Source organism: Sapajus apella, unplaced genomic scaffold, assembly GCF_009761245.1.
Source record: "Sapajus apella isolate SASKATOON/1434 unplaced genomic scaffold, GSC_monkey_1.0 scaffold2, whole genome shotgun sequence".
Lineage (NCBI taxonomy): Eukaryota > Metazoa > Chordata > Mammalia > Primates > Cebidae > Sapajus > Sapajus apella.
The window spans coordinates 948,847-969,778 of NW_022436942.1; the positions used below are offsets into that span (position 1 = coordinate 948,847).

Genomic DNA, 20,932 nt, shown 5'->3' on the forward strand with positions numbered 1-20,932 from the left:
AGGAATAAAGAGTGTTAGTTTTGCTGATCAGGTTTTATTTGCAAGGAATATACTTGTTATCAAATATCTTGCAGAATATAAAATTTTTTATTTCCTATGGTTCCTCTTACTATAGCATACTGTTTAAACATAATTTGATTATTTAATGTAAAATTAAAATATTTCCTAGATAGAAGTCAAAATAATTAAGCCCTCCCCACCCCCTTACCCTACCTCTATCATTAAATAACTTCACCTCCCACTATACTTTCCTCTCATTCATTCTGCTTCAGCAACACTGGTTTAATAGACTCCTAATCCACAGCATATTGGCTGTTTCTTATGCCTAAAGTCATCTCTCCTTGCCATCTTCAACTCTTTGCTTTAAAGTCATTTTTTAAATAAAATCCTGATCACTTCATTTAAAATTGTAACACACTCTCCTCCATTCCAGTACTCACAATATATTCCTTATTTTGCTATAATTTTCATCACTTATTCACTTTAAAATTAACTTATTTTTATGTTTATTAAACACTGTCTCTCTAAACTCCATAAACAGTGATTTTTGTTGTTTTGCCATTAATGTATCACAATCAGCCAAAATAGGACTTGGAACACAGAAGGTATCTTTTAAATTTTTGTTGGATGAATAAATATGAATAAAATTGTTTCTCAACCATTTCAGGAGAAAAAGTACATTCAAACCTCTTAGTAGACCAACTTTTTCTTACATAAAAAAATCACCGATGGTATCTATTAATTTTAGTTAATAACCCAACACTACCATTGTTTTCCTTTTCTATTTGCATATATTCAATTACTTTTATGTTATTCCTGATTTATCTAACATCTTTTTTCAAAAAATAAAAACATTTCAGAGCTGCTGTCTTATGACAAAAGCAACTGGATGCAATTGTTTTTCTTAGCAACACAGAATACTGTGAAAATTCATTATCCTATTATACTATAACAAATAGTACATCCTGTCTCCACTTTAGAGCTTTTGAATGCTTCATTATTATGATTCCAAATTACATTCATTTAAAAAATTATGAAGTGCTATACATTTAATATTTAACATTAATATATTCTGTGCTAAATACTGAGAACATCATAGCAAAACAAAGACATTTCAAACCTTATGGATCTTACAGTCTAAATGGGATGGGCAGTAAGATACTAAACAAACAATAAAAATAACATGAGCAAACATTTGTAACAGTGTTGTGTGCCAGGCATTGTCCACTTCAGAACATGAGCTAACTTAATCTTCATAATAACTCAAAAAGTATTATTATTATTATTATTATTTTACAAGTAAGGAAAATGAAACCTTGTAAGGTATTTTCAAAAGTTGGCCTTAATCCTAAGGAAAAGAGAAAAACCACTGAAGAGTTTTAAGCCAGAGAATAAAATGATCAGCTTTGTCTGGCTTCAGCATGGATACTGGATTCAAGGAAGGCAAAATTACAGTAATCTGAGTGAAAGGTGATTGCTCCCTAGGCTACGGCAATGGCATTGCTAAGGGAAAAAATGTTAATGTTTTGAAAGAGACTGAGGAAGAGAAGATTTAATGCACATAACAGTTATTTGCCCACCTCTTGACAGTCTCCTACCCCACTTTGCTGCTATTAATTTGCTATAGAGTAAAAGAAACTATCATTACTTTTGTGAACCATGCTTTTTAAGTTTCACAAGGAAATTTTACAAATTAGGGTATGAAGAATTTCACAAATCTCAGTTCATGCCATTCTAGATTCTTTCCTCTTTCTCACCCCCAGGTTATTAAATTTTCTGCCTAAATATCCTTCAAACATTGCTTCTCCATCTTTATTTGTATTTCCCCACTTCATTAAGATCTCCATCATATTTCTCTTGGACTAATGCAGCAGACTCTAAAAAGGTCTCTTTTTCTCATGTCCCTTCAACTCATCCATATCAACTGCAAGAATTATCTTTCCAAAATGCAAGTACATTCAGTGTTATTCAACTGCTAAAAACATTTTGACAGCTTCTAACAATCTTTTCAGATTCAGCTACAAAATGCCTTCCCCTCACTTCCTAGGCTGACATACCAATATCCCTCACCACTGAAACTCCAGTACTAGCAGTTTTTTTACACAGGTCATGTTATTTCACAAATGCAGGACTTGCATATGCCACTCTTTCTAGAAGAAGCTACCCTCCCCACCTGACTATTTGGCAAAGACCTATTTATATTCTGAATCTAAACTCTAATGATTTCCCCTTCGTTTGTGATCTTCCTTATTTGGAAACTATCTCCATTAGAAACCTTATCAGACTGTATGGCAATTGCTTACATTTCATTCACTCATTATTATCCCAGTGAGTTTACATGTTTGTGTTTTCATTGTCTGACATAGTTCCTGGGAAAGTACAAGTGTCCCAGTTTGTTACAGTGAATTCAAGCACAAAATTGAGAGCAATTTTAGGTGCTCAAAAGATTTGTAGCCCTCCAGACTGAAAACCAGGAAAAGATTACAAGAAATTTGATTTCTAAATAAGGAGTATCTCTCTACAGGTAAAGCAAACAAAAGCTCTTAAAATTTTTGGGAACAAGTTAATAAATGTCAAGGGCTCTAAGAAGATAGTCATAAAACTCAATTTAAAGATATTTAATGGGACTGAAATAAATGGATTTTTTTTTTTTTCTTAAGAGATGGAGTCTGGTTCTGTCAGCCAGCCTGTAATACAGCGGTGTAATCAAATCAGTGCAGCCTCCAACTTCTGACTAGAAGGGATCCACTTGCCTCAGCTTCCCGAAGTATTGTGACTACAAGTGTGAGGCACCATGTACAGCCACAAGAAACATATCTTATTATTAAACAGAAAGATTAAAAATATAGAATGCCAATTTTGCATCTATAAATCTAAGAATTTAACAAAATTACTATCAAAATGACAACATGGTTTTAAAAAATAAACCTGATTAAATTATTAAATTCAACTGTTACAAGTAATAGGCAAGAATAGTTAAGGAAGCATAGCCCTAGCAAATCTCTAAATGTGCAATAAAACAATAATGTAGATGGTACTGCCACAGGAATACACAGACACATATCAACAGAAATGGAAATCAAATCCAGAATATATCTAAGTATATATGGAAATTCAGTATATGGCAAAGATGCATTCCAAATAAGAAGGGACAAGAGTAACTGCTTTACAAATACTGACAGGGCAACAAGCAAACAGTGTGGGGAAAGGAGTAATTAGACTCTACCTTACTCTGTCAATAAAAGTCCAGATAGATCAAAAGTTTAATGTAAACTGAAACTACAAAATGACTGGAATTAAACATGACCAAATATTTTCTAAACAAAAACTCTTGAGACGAACCTACCTTTTTAAAATTCGCTGCAGTAAAAGCTATCATTAACATAAAAAATAAACCAGAAAAATATCCCATAATATATGACAAAATGTAAATAATCCTGATATATATAAAGGTGCTTACAAATCACTTAAGATAAACCTAATTTTTTAAATTAGAAATGGAGATATAGGATATGTAGGGGAAAAATGACCAATAGCCATATGAAAAAAATCTAACATACTAATAAGAAAATAAAAATTAAAATATCAAAAGTTATATTTTACTTCCCTAATTGCACATTAAGAGTCTGGCAATATCCAGTAGGCCAGGGTATGGTAAATTGAGCACTCTCACAGAGTTCCTGGTAAAAGTATAGATATGCACAATATTCTGAAGGACAAATTAAAAGCATGTGTCTAAAAGTTATCCATAAGGGATGAAATTATAGGCATTTTTTACTAAGTTATGGATTTCTATATTTGAAATGTTTACTAGACTATATTACTAGAAAAATTGTTTTTTAAGAAAAACATCAAAAAAATTATATGGCAGGCAACAAAAGCCAAAATAGACAAATGGGACCTAATCAAACTCCACAGCTTCTGCACGGCAAAAGAAACAGTCATTAGAGTGAATTGGCAATCAACAGAATGGGAAAAAATGTTTGCAGTCTACCCATCTGACAAAGAGCTGATATCCAGAATTTACAAAGAACTAAAACAGATTTATAAGAAAAAAACAAGCCCATTCAAAAGTGGGTGAAGGATATGAACAGACACTCTTCAAAAGAAGACATCTATGAGGCCAACAAACATGGAAAAATGCTCATCATCACTGGTCTTTAGAGAAATGCAAATCAAAACTACATTGAGATACCATCTCATGCCAGTTAGAATGGTGATCATTAAAAAATCTGGAGACAACAGATGCTGGAGAGGATATGGAGAAATAGGAACACTTTTACACTGTTGGTGGGAGTGTAAATTAGTTCAACCATTGTGGAAGACAGTGTGGCGATTCCTCAAGGACCTAGAAACAGAAATTCTATTTGACCCAGCAATCCCATTACTGGGTATATATCCAAAGGATTATAAATCGTTCTACTATAAGGACACATGCACACGAACGTTCATTGCAGCACTGTTTACAATAGCAAAGACTTGGAACCAATCCAAATGCTCATTGATGATAGACTGGATAGGGAAAATGTGGCACATATACACCATGGAATATTATGCAGCCATCAAAAATGATGAGTTCTTGTCCTTTGTAGAGACATGGATGAACCTGGAAACCATCATTCTCAGCAAACTGACACGAGAACAGAAATTCAAACACTGCATGTTCTCACTCACAGGCGGGTGTTGAACAATGAGAACACATGGACACAAGGAGGGGAGCATCACAAACTGAGGTCTGTTGGGGGGAAATAGGGGAGGGACAGCGGGGGTTGGGGAGTTGGGGAGAGAGAGCATGGAGAGAAATGCCAGATACAGGTGAAGGGGTGGAACGCAGCAAATCACGTTGCCATGTGTGTACCTATGCAACAATTTTGCATGTTCTTCACACGTACCCCTAAACCTAAAATGCAATTTAAAAAAAAATTTTATATGGCAGAGAAAAAATAAGGAAGCAGAGAAGGTATATTTAGACACATAGAAAATACACACATAGTAAAAAGAAATGGAAATTTATTACTTGGGAATAAGAAACTACAACAAAATGGGAGAAACTTAAAAAACCAAGTGGGAAAAAAGTCTGAAATGATAGGTAAGAAAGGTTTCATGAAATTAAAAGCAAAAGAAGAAGCCAATGATTTTTTAAATGTGTGAGGTCACTGGTAATGTCTTAAAGCAGGAGAAGGACTGGAGCCACATTCATAAATTCCTATGCAGTAAAGAGCAGGTTAGTGTTTGCCATGAAGGGTGCTTTTTTCAGATTCTGCAGGTTTCATCACTCTGTGATTTCACATGCTGCTTTAACATGCGAAAGTCCTTGACCCCTATCCTGTAATTTTAGATGCAGGTGGAGTAGGCAACATAATCACATCTATTTTCCACAATTAGAATGCTTTCTACACTGTATCTATAGCTAAAAGTAAATTCAGTATTTTCCTAGAAAATATTATTTAATAGGGTAGAAGTCATTTCTTAGCTTAAAAGAAAATAAATGCTTCTAATGCTTGTATCCCAAAAACATCCTCCATATTAAATTAAAGCTATAGTGTATTACATCACTATACAGATAGTAATGCAGTATATGATATATAATGATATAATACACTATAGCTTTAAATATAAAACATCTATACTCTGTCTTAGATTGCTCAGGCTAATATAACAAAATAACATAGACTAGGTAGCTTAAATGACAAAAAAATTATTTTTTCACAATTCTGGATGCTAGAAGCCCAAGATCAAGGTCACAATGATCATTTTCCAGTAATAGCTTTCTTCGTGGCTTGTAGAACAGCTACCTTCACACTGTGTCCCCACTAGGCAGAGACAGAGAGAACAAGTTCTCTGGTGTCCATTCTTATTATAAGTGTACTATTTCCATGATGAGGACCCCATCCTAATGACTTCATCTAAACCTAATTTTCTCCAGAGGCCTCATCTCCAGATACCATCAAAATAGGGATGAGAGCATCAACGTATGGATTTTAGGGGGAAACAATTCACTCTGTAGCAGTCTACAAACCATACATTTCAGTCAATCAACATTTTTTTTTTTTAATGTGCAAGGCACTATTCTAGGAGTTGACAATATCATGGTTAAATAAAAAAATTTATCCCACTAGGAACTTATATTCTGGGAGGAAAGAGTAACAGCCAAAGAATAACTATATAAATAAGTATGATTCAGCTAAATTTTGAAGAAAATAAAAAGGAGTGAGATATGGGGAAGTTACTACTTTGGCCAGAAGTATGAGAAAAATGCTGTCTCAGCAAGTGGCATTGAAAGAGAGAGCTAAATAATAACAATGAAGTAGCAACGAACAAACTAACCCAACCAAAAAAATACTCAAATAGCACTTATTATACAACAGCATGCTTCCATTCAAGACACCATTCTCTGCACTGTTAAACAGTTTTACATACTAGAGTTCTTACCTAGTACTTTCAAAACCGCAATGTCCTTCTTCCCTCAAACAGAATATATAAACACATACAGCCTTCTCAACTAGTAAACATTCAAAGAGAAAAGGAGAGTACAGCTTTTCAACTCTTAGCAATACATAGCAATATCCCTTAAATCGCTTATACTTGAGAAAAGTCCAAAATTCAAAATTCAGCAAATGAATATAAAAAAAACAAACACCCTGGGAGCCACCTAACCATTACCAAGATTTTCTCAGATTTCCAAACTCTGAATATGTCTTCTCCTTCGACATTGTTTTCTGGCTACTATGAGCAAATGTATCTTTTTTTCCTTTATATGCAACTGTCTGGTTGAGTGACTATGACTTACGTAAATTACCTGCCAAATAAAATGCATTTGATTTTATAAGAATTTGCTTCAAACTAGTCTTCATTTACTGGTAAGGTCTGTGGCTTTGTTGTAGAATGGTTGAGGTCAAAGTCTGACCTCAGATAAGTAGGGAAATATGGTAAATACACAGAATATTCAAAAATAACAGGTTTGCTTCACCACTGCATGAGGATGAGGCTTAGCCACATTGTAAGTCCATGTTTTCCTATTTTGTGGCATTGCCATCATGCATATACACACACCAAAAAAAAAAAAAAAAAAAAAAAAACAACCCCACTAAGCACTTCTCAAAAACATTTACTGAGTACACAAAAAAAAAAAGTCTGTGCCATCTGGGAATGTTCCTTGGGTAATTTACTATCTAGTAAAGAAGATAAAACATATCGCTCTAAAGTGATAAATGTACTTATAAACAACCTAATAGCACATGGAGTAACCATAAATAAACATTAAAATCATATTCTACCAAATTATATGTTCCTGAAAAGACAATGTTAAAGGGTTCTTAAATTTATAAGAAAAGAGATCAGGCAATGTCATAGAAAAGGTATCAATTATAATTGTATGACATTTCTGAAATGTATTCATATAAACCTTAGCATTAGTATAGATCAAAAGAGGTCATGTACCATCTAACTTTGCAAGAAAATATGAAGATTAAGCAACCAGCCTTGACTCTCTCACAATTATAAATGAGTAAAAATTGTAAGACCAATGAATACAGTCAGCCCTCTGCATCTGTAGATTCTGTATCCAGGGATTTAACCAACTGGGGGTAAAAAAGTATTCAGAAGAAATGAATTGCAACATATATAAACTTTTTCTCTTATTATTCCCTAAATAACACAATATAACAAAAATTTACATAGCACTTACATTGCATTAGGTATCATAACAAATCTAGATATGATTTAAAGTGTGCAAGAGGATGTGCACAGGTTATATGCAAATACTACACCATTTTATACCAGGGACTTGAGCATTTGTGGATTTGGGTACCCAATGAATCCCTCACAGATTCTAAGGGACAACTGTATTTAGAATAAATGCTTGACTTTGCACAAATGGCAGTATCATAGCCAATGAGGTTTATTCAAGGTGCACTTATTGCTGACAGAATAGATATTTGCTGGAGAGTCTTCATGCAGAAGCATGAGAACCTAAGCACCTAAATTTAAAGTGGACTGTTAATCCCTCTTATTTGCATTCATACCTTTTTTTGCTGCAAATCTGTTTAATGATGCCAATTTGCTTAGATCATGGAACTATTTTTACATTTAGAAGATAAAAATTTTTATTTTCTATGTGCTAAAATATTTGAAATTTGCTTAAACTCACCAAAACAGCTTACTTGATTTTTCTTTTAAAAATATGTTAAATTTCCAAACTATTTACAAATTCTAAATATATTGAAAAATATTTGGAACAGAAAAGCTCATTTTACTTACCAAGTCAAGTCTAAGATGCATATTTCTTCACATCTTAAGATTTATGAATTAGGTGGTCTTAAAATATAATTTAGTCTTTTCTGCCCCTCAAAACCTATCATTAAATTGATGGCATTCCTTAAACATCTATGTCATCTTGGGATTGAACAAATACTAACATCTACTTTAAATGTCTACTATTATAGATGATGACTAATGCAGCAAGGAGGAGGAAAAACATTCTCACTAGGATCAATTGATTTGTAGATTTTGAAAATGATATTCTCCCAATGACTTCAAAACTGTTCCATTTAGTTCTAATAAATAAACTGACAACTTAACTTTCTGAATTATTAGAACAGGGATAAGAAAACGACATAAGCCCTTCAAAATAAAAGCAAGAACAGCCAGGCGCAGTGGCTCATGCGTGTAACCCCAGCACTTTGGGAGGCCGAGCCCAGCAAATTACGAGGTCAGGAGTTCGAGACCAGACTGGCCAATATGGTGAAACCCCGTCTCTACTCAAAATACAAAAAGAAAAAAATTATCTGGGCACAGTGGCAGGCGCCTGTTATCCCAGCCACTCAGGAGGCTGAGACAGGAGAATTGCTTGAACCTGGGAGGCAAAGGTTGCAGTGAGCTGAGTCGGTGCCACTGGACTACAGCCCAGGCAAAAGAGTGAGACTCCATCTCAAAAAAAAAAAAAAAAATTCAGCACAAAATTTCAAAAAACTGCACCTATATTGTTAATTCTCACAAATGCCTCCAGCTCTTAACATTTCTTGAGACTAAAAGGTCAGTTACTTTTCTTATTGCTACTGTTATTCAGAAACAAATAATTGGAAAAAAAAATTTTTTTTTGGAGACAGGTACTGGCTCTGTCACCGAGGCTAGAATGCAGTGGTGATTCATAGCTCACTGAAACCTCAAACTCCTGGGATCGAGAAATCCTCTCATCTCAGCCTCCCAAGTATCTAGGACAATAGGTGCACACACCATCCATGCCCAGTTAATTTTGTTTTCTGGGTTTTTTTTTTTTGAGAAATGGTGTTCGTAATCAGTATCTGCAAATACTGATTTTTTAAAAAGGTACAAATAGAAGTTATATGTTTCAGTGCACAGAATCAAAGATATGCTTGTGATCACTGCACTCATCCCTACACATGGCCATAAAACGAGTTCATCATCTTCTCAAAAAAATAAAAATAAAAAATGAAGCTTGTCAAATTTCATGGCTCTTAGGCAAATGTATGAATAATTTTCTATAAAACTGAAGGTGAAATTTTTAAAACTAAAGATTTTTTTCAAGTAGTTTAATTCTCCAAACATTTTTTTCAACAATTCTCTCAGACATAGACATCCAGAAGTGCTTAATAGTATACAAAAATAAATAAAACATGGTCTTTTCCTTCCAGCTTTATTATCATGATATTGAAAACTCAATCTACTACTAATTCCATAAAAAGCAAGTATCCTCAGAGAACGCATATGTTTAACCCTTCTCACTACACATAATTCCCTTTAATAGCCAGTGGAAAGGTAAAGGTACTAAGAATATGGTATTAGCAATGGTATAGCTTTTAGATGTCTCAAAAATCCCTCACAGACACATTTAAAAAAAAAAAAACAGAACCACAAAATGAGATATATCTATCACAAATCTATATCTCATAATATCCTTTTTGAATGCCAAAATATGAACAGGTAAAGACAAACCATCAATAGTCCCAAGACCTGTATGACATCTGAGTCTGTGCAGGAAAAAAGATAAAAGCAACAGGATATCAAATAGACATGAGAACTCAAATAGCTAACAAACTCACTGGAGGGGTCAGCATGTCAAGATAAGAACAGAAGCTGAAATTGAGAGAGGTCTACACAATTTTAGGTAAGTACAAGTGGTCCTCAGTAAGATGTCAATGGGCCCAAAAAAACTCTAAATACTTTCAAGATAAAGCCCCACACTGAGGATAAATTGCTGGGAAAATGCAAGTTGACCAAACCAGAGACAATAGAGAAAGAAGAAAAAGAGGGTCAAATAAAAGTGGAAGAAGTAAATAAAGTCAGAAAATTATAAAATGTTGTCACCATATTTTTTAATCAGACAAGCACAGGATTTTAAAATCATTTAAGAAGTTTGAGAACTAATTTCCGTTAAAACAAACAAAAAAAAATCAGTTGAATTCTACACAATGCTATTATATGAAAAAGAAGAAACAGAAGACAGCCCTACAGAAAATAAGTATAGCAGAAAATGCATAGCACAAAAAGATTAAAAACCTCAATACAAAAGTGAGCTAGAAGATAGTCAGAAAATGATAAAATAATAAACATAAAGTGAAGTTAAAAAAACTCAGAAACAATGTGAGAGATTTTAGAAAAGAATTATGACAGAATAAATCATTTCAGAAATGATGCTTAAAGAATAAAAGGGGGAACATATTTTATATCAAAAAGAAATGAAGCAATAAAAAAGGAGTCAAGTAAAGACAAATGTAGAAGACAAAGACTATCCAACACACAAATAACAGGAGTCACCATAAGGAAGACACAGTCAGAGAATAAAACATTTAATTTATAATGTAAAAACTTTTTAAAACTGTAAATGAACTGAAACTACATATATTAAAAATTCATAATGAAAACCTAGAGGAATCAACCCAAAATAACCAAAACCAGTATATAACAAGAAACTGGAAAAAAGTTACATTGGTATTAGACTTTAACAGCAATGTTTTATGCTAAAAGAAAATAATGTATTTCAGATATTCATAGAAAGAATAAGGAATTTCTATATTAATCACTGTGGAAAGGCCTCCAAGAAATAATCTTAACTAAATAAATAAGTATATTTATTACACTATTATCTAAATTAGAAGGAAGAAGATATATGTATATTTATCACAAGCTTTGGTTTGCATTATAAAATACTCTACAAGGATTAAATCACATACACACACACACACACACACACACACACACTAAAAAAAAAAAAAAAAAAAAAGGGAATTACCTGTTGGAGGAAAAATGAACTAGGTAGATGCAGCACAGGATGAGGTGTACACTTTTCACTTTATACCTTTATTTACAATATGCAGTTTTTGATGTTTGAATCACTTGAACACATTAATTAACTGGTGTGAGCAGTAATTTAGCATTTTTTGAAATTTTCCTGGAAATTATAATGTGAGCCAGGATCGAAGATTATTGTTCTAAAATTTAAGGACGCCAAGTAAGTGAAGCAAAAGAGATAAATGCAGAAATTTGTGAAAACTACTGTATAAAGCAATATTTTCAAGTTTATTACTTGGACCTGAAAGTCTTATTTTTAAATATATACAAGGCTGGGCATAGTAGTTCACACCTGTAATCCCAGCACTTTGGGAGGCCAAGGCAGGATGATCACCTGAGGTCAGGAGTCCAAAACCAGTCCAATATGGCTAAACCCCAGCTCTACTAAAAATACAAAATTTAGCTGGGTGTGGTGGCAGGTGCCTGTAATCCCAGCTGCTTGGGAGGCTGAGACATGAGAATTGCTTGAACTCAGGAGGCAAACGCTGCAGTGAGCCAAGATTGTGCCACTGACTCCAGCCTTGGCAAGAAGAGGGAAACTCTTCTCAAAAAATAAACACACACACACACACACACACACACACACACATCTGACACTCTTTTAATGTAAATAATTCTATCTGTTTTGAATAAACTTTTCTAGACTATATAGACATGTTTTAAATTAATGAATGTAAATGCTGATAATGGCAATGTTTATTATTCTAATATAGTTTGACAAACAGGTCTTCTAAATTTTTGTATTTAACCCATGGATTGAATAATTGCATTATTCAACTAGCTTTGAAATAAATACTGTATCTCACCATGATTCATCTCTTACAGTGATTCCCCTTTTATAAAGCCTATAACAGAAATATATACATTTTCCAACATCAAATCTAATCTGAAATATACTACTAAAATAAATGCATGTAAAATCAACCAAAATATAAAATCCTTTTTCTTCATTTTTTACCAACATTCCATTTAATAATTATTCTTTCCTTTGTCAGACTAAAATCCTGACAAAGATACATGTTCAGAGTGTTGAGTCATGCCAAAAAATATGTGAATAAACAGAATGTCTTCAAGCGATGCTTAATGTGTATTTCCCTCAATATTTTCCAATCCTACATAAGACCGCAAATTATATTTCGGGTTACCTGGGCATAACTGCTAAATTCTCTACATACCATGTTATCAAGCTAACTATTTTGGGTTAGCAAGTAACTGATCTAATCTACCCCTTAACCAAATTTATAAAGCACAATTATTATAGTAGCCTCTAGCCAAGTGCCCAGTGTCCAACACCTGATTAGTACTTATTTTTAAAGGGTACATGAAAATATTGAGATTAATATTTACCGGTACTTAAGTAATACAATCTGTGAAATCAGCAACAGAATGTAAGTAGTAGTCTGGGGCTGTAAAAATCCATTTATTAGGTAAATTTAAGGACCTTTGAAACACTTTATTTTCATAAAACAGTATTGGTTTTTTTTAAATTAAATTCTCAAGCCAAATAATCAAGCTGCTGTAGCCAGGAGGCATTGCAATAGAAAACAGAATGTGAAAGAATAGGTTCACTCTTTAAAAGCTTACACAGACAATTCCCAAAGCTAGCCATAGATACCAACACTGACAGCTATCAAAGACAATAATTTTATAACCAGCTGTGTCTGGTAACTGAATTTTTTAAAATGTGGCAGCATGAGGATATGTACTATCTAATGGGCTGCCAAGTTTCCTGAGTGCTTGTCACAGGTGTTGACCCACTTGTTATGGCAGTCAGAGAAAGAAGACAAAAAAGACTGTAATCCAAGTTATACTAAAATGAGGAGCTCTCTATTCAAGTTTTATGAAAGTCCTTTAAGTAGCTATTTCTGACAAACGCAGCATGACTCACTTTTCTTCCTCTGGTTAGGCTACACACCCTGGACAGAACAGGAAAAGGGGACACAGCACACACCCCCATTATACTACAAAGTTCACAGTATTCATTTCCTTTTGTTATGGCACATTCACACCTCTCCACCTATCCTGGTAATTAGACCATATCACATAAAATAACACTGTTCAAATTCTCTGTAACCATTAATGATGTTTTTAAGAAGTTTGTTTAAAGGTTTTACAAACATTCCATTTATTTATTATTCTTTCTCTTGTCAGACTAAAATTCTGACAAAGATACATCCAAACCCCGGCCTAAGTAGAGGTGTAAATTTTTCAAAATCAAAAATTCAGAGCTCAGTATTCTGTAATCAGGTGAAAATATTTAGAATTTTCATGGTAAGGAAAGAAATAAATTTTCCTGAAATAAATTTTCCATTTATTTCAGCTATAAATTTTGTTTTCCTTTTTCTATATTGTCCACATTTTCCAGAATAAATATTTTTAGAAATACATACACATACTAACATTTCTTAAGGAGAAGGACTTCTCAGCTAATTTAATCTAGTGTTATCTTATTGGACTCCTAAATGTTTTGCTTTATTTACAATACCACAGAGATGCAGGCACCAGTATATTGTTCCTGTCATCATTAATAAAAGAACTCTTTTCATTTTATTAAGTTCCACAAACATTTAGAAGACCTGTATGTTAGATATCTTAATATTTAAAAATTGCCATAATCTACAGAAAATATATCATAAATAAGACCCAATTATCTGAAGGATGACTGGCAGACCACAAATCTAAAGAAGAAATTTAATATATATTCACCGTTTGTATTAGTCCATTTTCACACTGCTGGTAAAGACATACCTGAGACTGGGCAATTTATAAAAGAAAGTGGTTTAACAAACTCACAGTTCCAAGTGACTGAGGAAGCCTGACAATCATGATGGAAGGTAAAAGGCATATCTCACATGGCAGCAGACAAGAGAAGAGAACTTATTCAGGGAAACTTCCCTTTATAAAACTATCAGATCTCATGAGACATTCACTATCACAAGAATGGCACAAGAAAGACACACCCCCACAATTCAACTATCTCCCACCTGGTCCCTCCAACAACAAGTGGGAATTATGAAAGCAACAATTCAAGATAAGATTTGGGTGGGGACAGAGCCAAATCATATCACTATTTAAAAACTCACTTTGCTAATATTTCATCCTATACATATTTAACATACAGTAGGCTCCTTTGACACTCACAAATTTAATCACATTTCCTATTCCTAAGAAAGTGTTAGGTAGAAACAACTTTGTGCTAGTTTGAAAGAAGTTTATACCCTCAGAAAGAACTGGATTACAGAAAGGTCAAATAGGGAAGCCTAAGATTCTAAATTCTTTCTGAATCAGGTCATTACAACACAATGTAAATATTTTTGTTGAAAATACACTTTCAGAATACCTAACATACACACATATATATGTACAAACAATATAAAACAGATACAGAAATTTATGTATTATCTCCCATTTTGAATTGTCCATATTTTTATGCATCCTTCCTCTATCTAGAATGACTCCATGAGCACTGATTAACCTGTTCCCACCACTCCCCGAAAAAACCAACTCAAAGTTACCTGCTTCAAATTAATGTATTTTAACTTTGGTATCAATTTCCTGATATAGTTACAACAAAGAATAACTAAAATTTAAAAGGTTGCTTTCTATCCTACTTCTCCCTATTTTCAATAATTACAGCTAAAAAGTTTGGGCATTTTATTAAAACAAATATAAGAAAACTCTGGAATGAAAAGAGAAGGCCGACCAACTAGGGACCTGGGAATCCAAGGGGTGACAAAGCAGTGAGGTCTGTGAGTTTTCTTTTAGCCTCATACATCCCAAACTGGGGAGTAGAATGGCCAGCCCAGGAAACACCAATAGGCACAAAGGTCCCAATAAAAGCCAATCCTCTGTAGCAAAAGGGCCATAAAAGGCACAATCTAGCAAGACAGAAAGCTTTTAGACAAGTACCCTACACCAGCCAAATATAATGAAAAAAAAAAAAAAAAAAATACATGGCCCTACCTTTGAAACTTTTAATCAAGAGTAACAATGACTCAAACAAAATACTTTCTTCTAAATAGTCGTAGTGTAGGCCTATTAAACAATGTCCCCAATAGGACACTGAAAAGACACACTGCTCACCTTTTTCCTTATTTCCAAGTTTCACCTTTATTTTTAAACCACCTCTGTCACAAAAGGCCAAGCACTGAACCTAGATTTCCACTCTCACCCAGAAACTAATGAAGTGCCCATAGATGATTCTGATGTGGTATCAGAGAAAACCAAGTGGTTGTGAAGGCAGTTTTAGAACTTCTATCCCCATCCAAAAGAAAAACGACTCACTCTCTCCCTCCTTTCCTGTGTCAGAGGAAGCCAAGCAGAAAGCCAGAACTTTTATAACTATCCAGAGGTAACAAGATCTCCCCTACTCTCATGGTAAGGCAGCCATGAAACAGCAATAAGGTGCCTCTCCCTCTCCCAGCCAGGGACACAACTGCTAAAGCCTGTGGGGATCCTGAAATCCCACCTTAACCCAGGAATAAGGTGGTATTCCTCCTACCCAGAGTGTCAAAGGGGGCCAAGTGAAAAACTTGTCATTTTACTTGCACCTGACATTAACAAAATGGTATCTATCTTTTCCCAACATATAAAGTATCAGATGAGGCCTGCTAAAATACAAGATTTAAACAAGATCCAAGGTGTCATACAAAATACCTAAAATATACAAGATATAATTAAAAATCACTCATCATACTAAGAATCAGGAAAATCTCAACTTGGGTAAGAAAATACTATCAATACTAACACTGAGATGATACTTTTCTAACAAGGATTTTAAGGAATCATAATGAAAATGCTTCAGCAAGGAATTATGAACATGCTTGAAATAGAATAAAAAGTTTCAGCATGAAATGGAAAATATGAAGGAGAAGCAAATGAAAATTGTAAAACTGAAAAACACAATAACCAAACAAAATACAAATAATTGGCTCATCAAATGAATGGAAGGGACTAAGGATAGAAATGCTTTCTTCAGAGATGGTATGGTGAAATATAAGTTGAACAGTACGCCTGCTTTAACTTCAATTTGGCTATGAGATCTCCCAGTACATTTTTCTATAATTTATTTAGCCAAGGTGTTTAACACTCCATAAGTTACCCTTTCATTCCCATGCTATAAAAAGAAGAGTGAAACCTATTGGTACTAAAATGAAGTCATCCGAAAAAAAGTTTTCTTTGAAAGTACTGAGTCCTACAAAAGGAAGAACTTTGTGAATTGAGTACTAGCTTTGAAGACTCAAGTCATCACTCCTAGATTATCACTATTAATAGAAAAAGAAGTGAGAATGCCAGATAGCACTAATATTGGTCCTTACTATAAAAAACCCAAAGTGCTATATATTAGGTCTTACATAGTCTCTCTGATATGTTACTGTTCCCATTAATAGATGAAAAAAACTGAATTTTCAAAGATGTATGTCTCATTAAAGGGTCCAGAATAAGTTATTCAATGGAGACAAAAAAAAAAAAAAAAAGAACACAAAGTTATCTCATTATTCAGTACTATGCCTTTTAATTAGTACCATAATTCCAAGGATGAGGTCAGTAAGTGTGGCTATAGACAAAGTAATTAGTCCTTGGGGAGCAGGGTGCATGACATTAGTTCATGCGTTCATTCATTCAACAGTATTCACTGAACATGCACTATATGCCAGGTACTACTTGGAAGGAAAATTCTTGATCTCATGGAACTCACACTTTAGTGGAGAAAAGACAGAAAATAAATCAAAATAAAATCACAGGTAGAAATAAGTGGCATGAGAAAATAAAAAATAAAAAGGGCTAGGGAATGCTGAGCACATGCACAGGGCATTATTTTACATAGCATGATTAAGACACGCCTCCACAGGCCAGGCACGGTGGCTCAAGCCTGTAATCCCAGCACTTTAGGAGGCCGAGGTGGGCAAATAACAAGGTCAGGAGTTTGAGACCAACCTGACCAACATAGTAAAATCCCATCTCTACTAAAAATACAAAAGTTAGCCAGGCATGTTGGCGCATGCCTGTAATCCCAGCTACTCGGGAGGCTGAGGGCAGGAGAACTGCTTGAACCAGGGAGTCAGAAGTTGTAGTGAGCCAAGATCACACCATTAGCAACCGAGAGTCCATCTGAAAAAAAAAAAAAGAAGAAACACCTCCACAAGAGTAGCATTTGAGCAAGTATCAGAAGGAAGCCCAGAATTCAGCGAGAGCTATTAAAGTATAATTTTCAAAAAGTTAATCTGACTCATGCAAATACAAATTGAAGATATACCAAAGATTTATTCTGTTCATTTACTAATAAATTAATCATTTACCTTAAGACTGAATGAATGAGATATTAAGCCTGGTTCAAGCAGCATTTGAAGAACAGGATTTATACAGGAAATTTAACAGCATGGAGTGTTAGACTAAAAGCACTAGGTTAGAGACAAAACTTGTTAATATCCTACAGGGTAATTATATTGTTTGAAGTTATCTTTTCTAACAGAATTATTTGCATCTCTTCCGGGGACAAAAAAAATCTATAAATTAATATGTAACTTCACTACATCTGAGACTTTTATTCAACAGTAAACAGTGAATCAAATAAAGTACATTCTCCTAAGTACTCCTGAGGTAGGCACATTAAACAATGTCATCACAGGCGCTGAAAAGACCCACTGCCTGCATTTTACCTTATTTCCAAGTTTTGTATTTTTTAAAAACTAATCCATAGGAGGAACAGCATTCCAGGCAGAAATCATGGACTATATCCCTCTAATAGGCAAAGAATGTCCCTTCCCACATGTACTCACACGTTCTTCTATACTTTATTGTAAAGCTTGGTGTAAATAAATATCTGAGAGTAAACTGGAGAAGCCTGAAAATTTATTTTGGAAAGAAAATAGGAATTGAGTCTGGGATATGATTTGAGTTATATTTTTAAAACACTACTCCTACCTGTTGAATTAAAAACTCATTAAAGAAAAGAACAAGGGTGGGAGCTAGAAGACCACTTAGGAGACTATTACAGTGATCCAGGCAAATCAACAAGTAAGTATATAATGTAAAAGGTGCTAGGAATAAAAATAAAGCAGGCTATGATAAGGTGGATGGAAAGGATGTCAGCATTGTTTGGAAAGGCCTGTCTTATAAGGTAATACTTGAACAGAGACGTGAAGGCTATAAAGAAAACCATGCAGTATCTGATGGAATCTGAGTACTCCAGACATTAGAAAAAAGAAAAATGATTGAGGAAAAAGAGGCAAGGAAAGGAGAGGAAGAAGGGACTTAAGAGAACACAGTTTAAGGACCTGGCTTTTAGTGTAGGTCAGATGGGAAGCCACTGAAAGTTTTGGAACAGAAGAATGACAACGACCAGCTTTAAGTTTCAATCAGATCACAGTGGCTGCAATGGGGGAATTGTCTGCACATGGGCAATGACAAAAATATTAGTTAGAAGATACTTTAGTATTCCAAGAGAGAAGTAATGATAATATACAATAGGTTGATAGCAGTGACCGTGATGATAAATGGTTGAAATCTGGATATTCTGAAGGTATAGCCAACAAATCCTGCTAAAGAAACAGATATTGAGTAAGTACAAAAAGGAATGAGTAGGTTTTGGTCTTAGCAATTAGAAACATGGAGTTGCCATTTACTGAGTTAAGGAAGATTGTAGAGGAAATAAGGAAATTTAGGAAGAAGCAAGGAGACAATTTATTTAAAAAGTTAAATATCTCAATTCTGGATTACAGGATTCTAAATGTAATTCAAATGTAATTATTATAACAAAAATTAGAATAATCAGTTCCCAAAATGTATCCATCAGAAACAGTATTTATCACCAAATTGTTTGAGCCTCAAACTACAAATCCTCAGGGCTGCTCACAGACTCATACTTTTCAAAATGGCCATCTTCATTATTTCAAACCATGTTGGTCAGCTTTACATATTTAAGCAAGTATCTGATTCTTCATAAGATACTCATTATGTGCTTTTTGAAATTATAGTAACATGCTTCATCAAAAGGGCTTACATTTTAAATTTTAAGTTCAATCAGCTTACCTGAAGTTCTTTGTAACTATCTTGAAAAGAAATGGCTTCTTGCTCTTTTTCTTTTAGAAAGCCTTTTTCTAAAACATTATGCTTTTCCATCAATGATTCCACATCCTAAAAGAAAAATCCAAATACAAGCTTTGTAATATTTAATGGCATAAAACTTAGTTTTTTCAATGAACATATCAGAAAACATTTATCTGAGAACAAATCCACGGGAGGTATGGTTTAAAATCTAACAATATTGTAACTGTTATACTTCATTCTAATTTCTAGGCCAATATCAAACATGGACATAACAATTACTCATTCCAATAAATGAATATGAGCATCTAAACTAATTTCATCAACATAATTGATCTCTACATACACTTTCTATAAATTCGCTAAGCTCTTTTCATAGATATATTCACAGGGAAGAAAGCGTAAGTAAAGAATTTACTAAAATGGCTGTATACCTAAGTACTCTTGTCAAATATCCCATGATGCCTGACTTCCTATAGGGAGAAGTTAATGTTGCAAAATTTCACCTATTCATAAGAAATACAACATTATCTACTTTCAAAGTAAATAAAAATAAACCAAAAAAGAAGCCATAGAGGAAAAAATCTAGTAAAAGATATTCATATCTTTAAAAGTACATATGTAAAATATATTTCTTATCAAAGGCTTTTCCAAGTGATAAGCTCATGACTGTTTTAAACCTACCGCCAAGGGAGAAAGGTATCTTCTTCCTCTGATGAGTTTTTAGGCAGAGTTTGAGATTATATCAAATTTCTAATATTTGCAATTCAAACATTTCTCAGGCAAACGCAAATATACCTTTTTAATTCTCTGTTTTTCTTCTTCAGATACTTTGAGTTTAATCTCCAGACTTGAAATTTTTTGCCGAAGTTGTATGTTAGATACATTGGCTCCCGGATCCTCACAATCATCCACAAGGGCAATTGTTCCATTACTTTTTTCATCGTTTAAACCCAATGGAAAAAGTGAGATATCCAGATGAGTGTGTGGTGATTGTTGAATCTAAACCACATTAAAAAAAAAGAAAGAAAGAAATACAAGAGAGGAAAGTTTACACTATACCAATAATGAAAACATCCAAAGGGCACTAGAAACCACATTTGGAAATTAAGTTGTTGAAAAGGTTCTGAAATTATTTCACCCTTTAAGTAAATCAAAAGAAGACCTCAAACTGTTACAATTCGATCTTTGCTGTAAGAAACAAAATTTCCTCTTAATTTTAAAATCTAAAATATTCATTATTTTGCTAGCAATGCACTAAAAAGCTTAAAACTTTTTCCTATGTTTAAAAATGTATGAGTAAGGATAGACATATCTGGTTAACGGTTCTTAAATTTATACACCGACATAGAATTTGTTTATATTTTGAACTATAAATCAAAATTTGCAATTTATCAATGACCTCTATTGATAATCACTTTCTCACAAAATTAACAGGTGACTCAAAATTGTGTACAGCACTTTAGAAATTGGCACTACCTCCAGCAGCTAGCACAAATGCTTGGTTTAAAAATTATTTGAATGAATAAACATTGTAACGGCTATCTTTTTGGTTTTTACTCTAAAATTGAAATAG

General features: G+C 33.7%; 1 protein-coding gene across 14 annotated transcripts in view; it reads right to left on the bottom strand.

Annotated features, from left to right (window-relative positions):
• CCDC91 (coiled-coil domain containing 91) overlaps positions 1-20,932 on the bottom strand; it is a 387,119-nt gene that overhangs the window by 237,043 nt on the left and 129,144 nt on the right. For all 14 annotated transcript variants that reach the window (XM_032283654.1, XM_032283609.1, XM_032283642.1 and 11 more), the window contains 2 exons: positions 20,155-20,358; positions 19,342-19,446 (listed from right to left, as the gene is read on the bottom strand). In XM_032283654.1, coding sequence (XP_032139545.1) covers positions 19,342-19,446; positions 20,155-20,358 — 309 coding nt within the window. The remainder of the gene's footprint in view (positions 1-19,341; positions 19,447-20,154; positions 20,359-20,932) is intronic.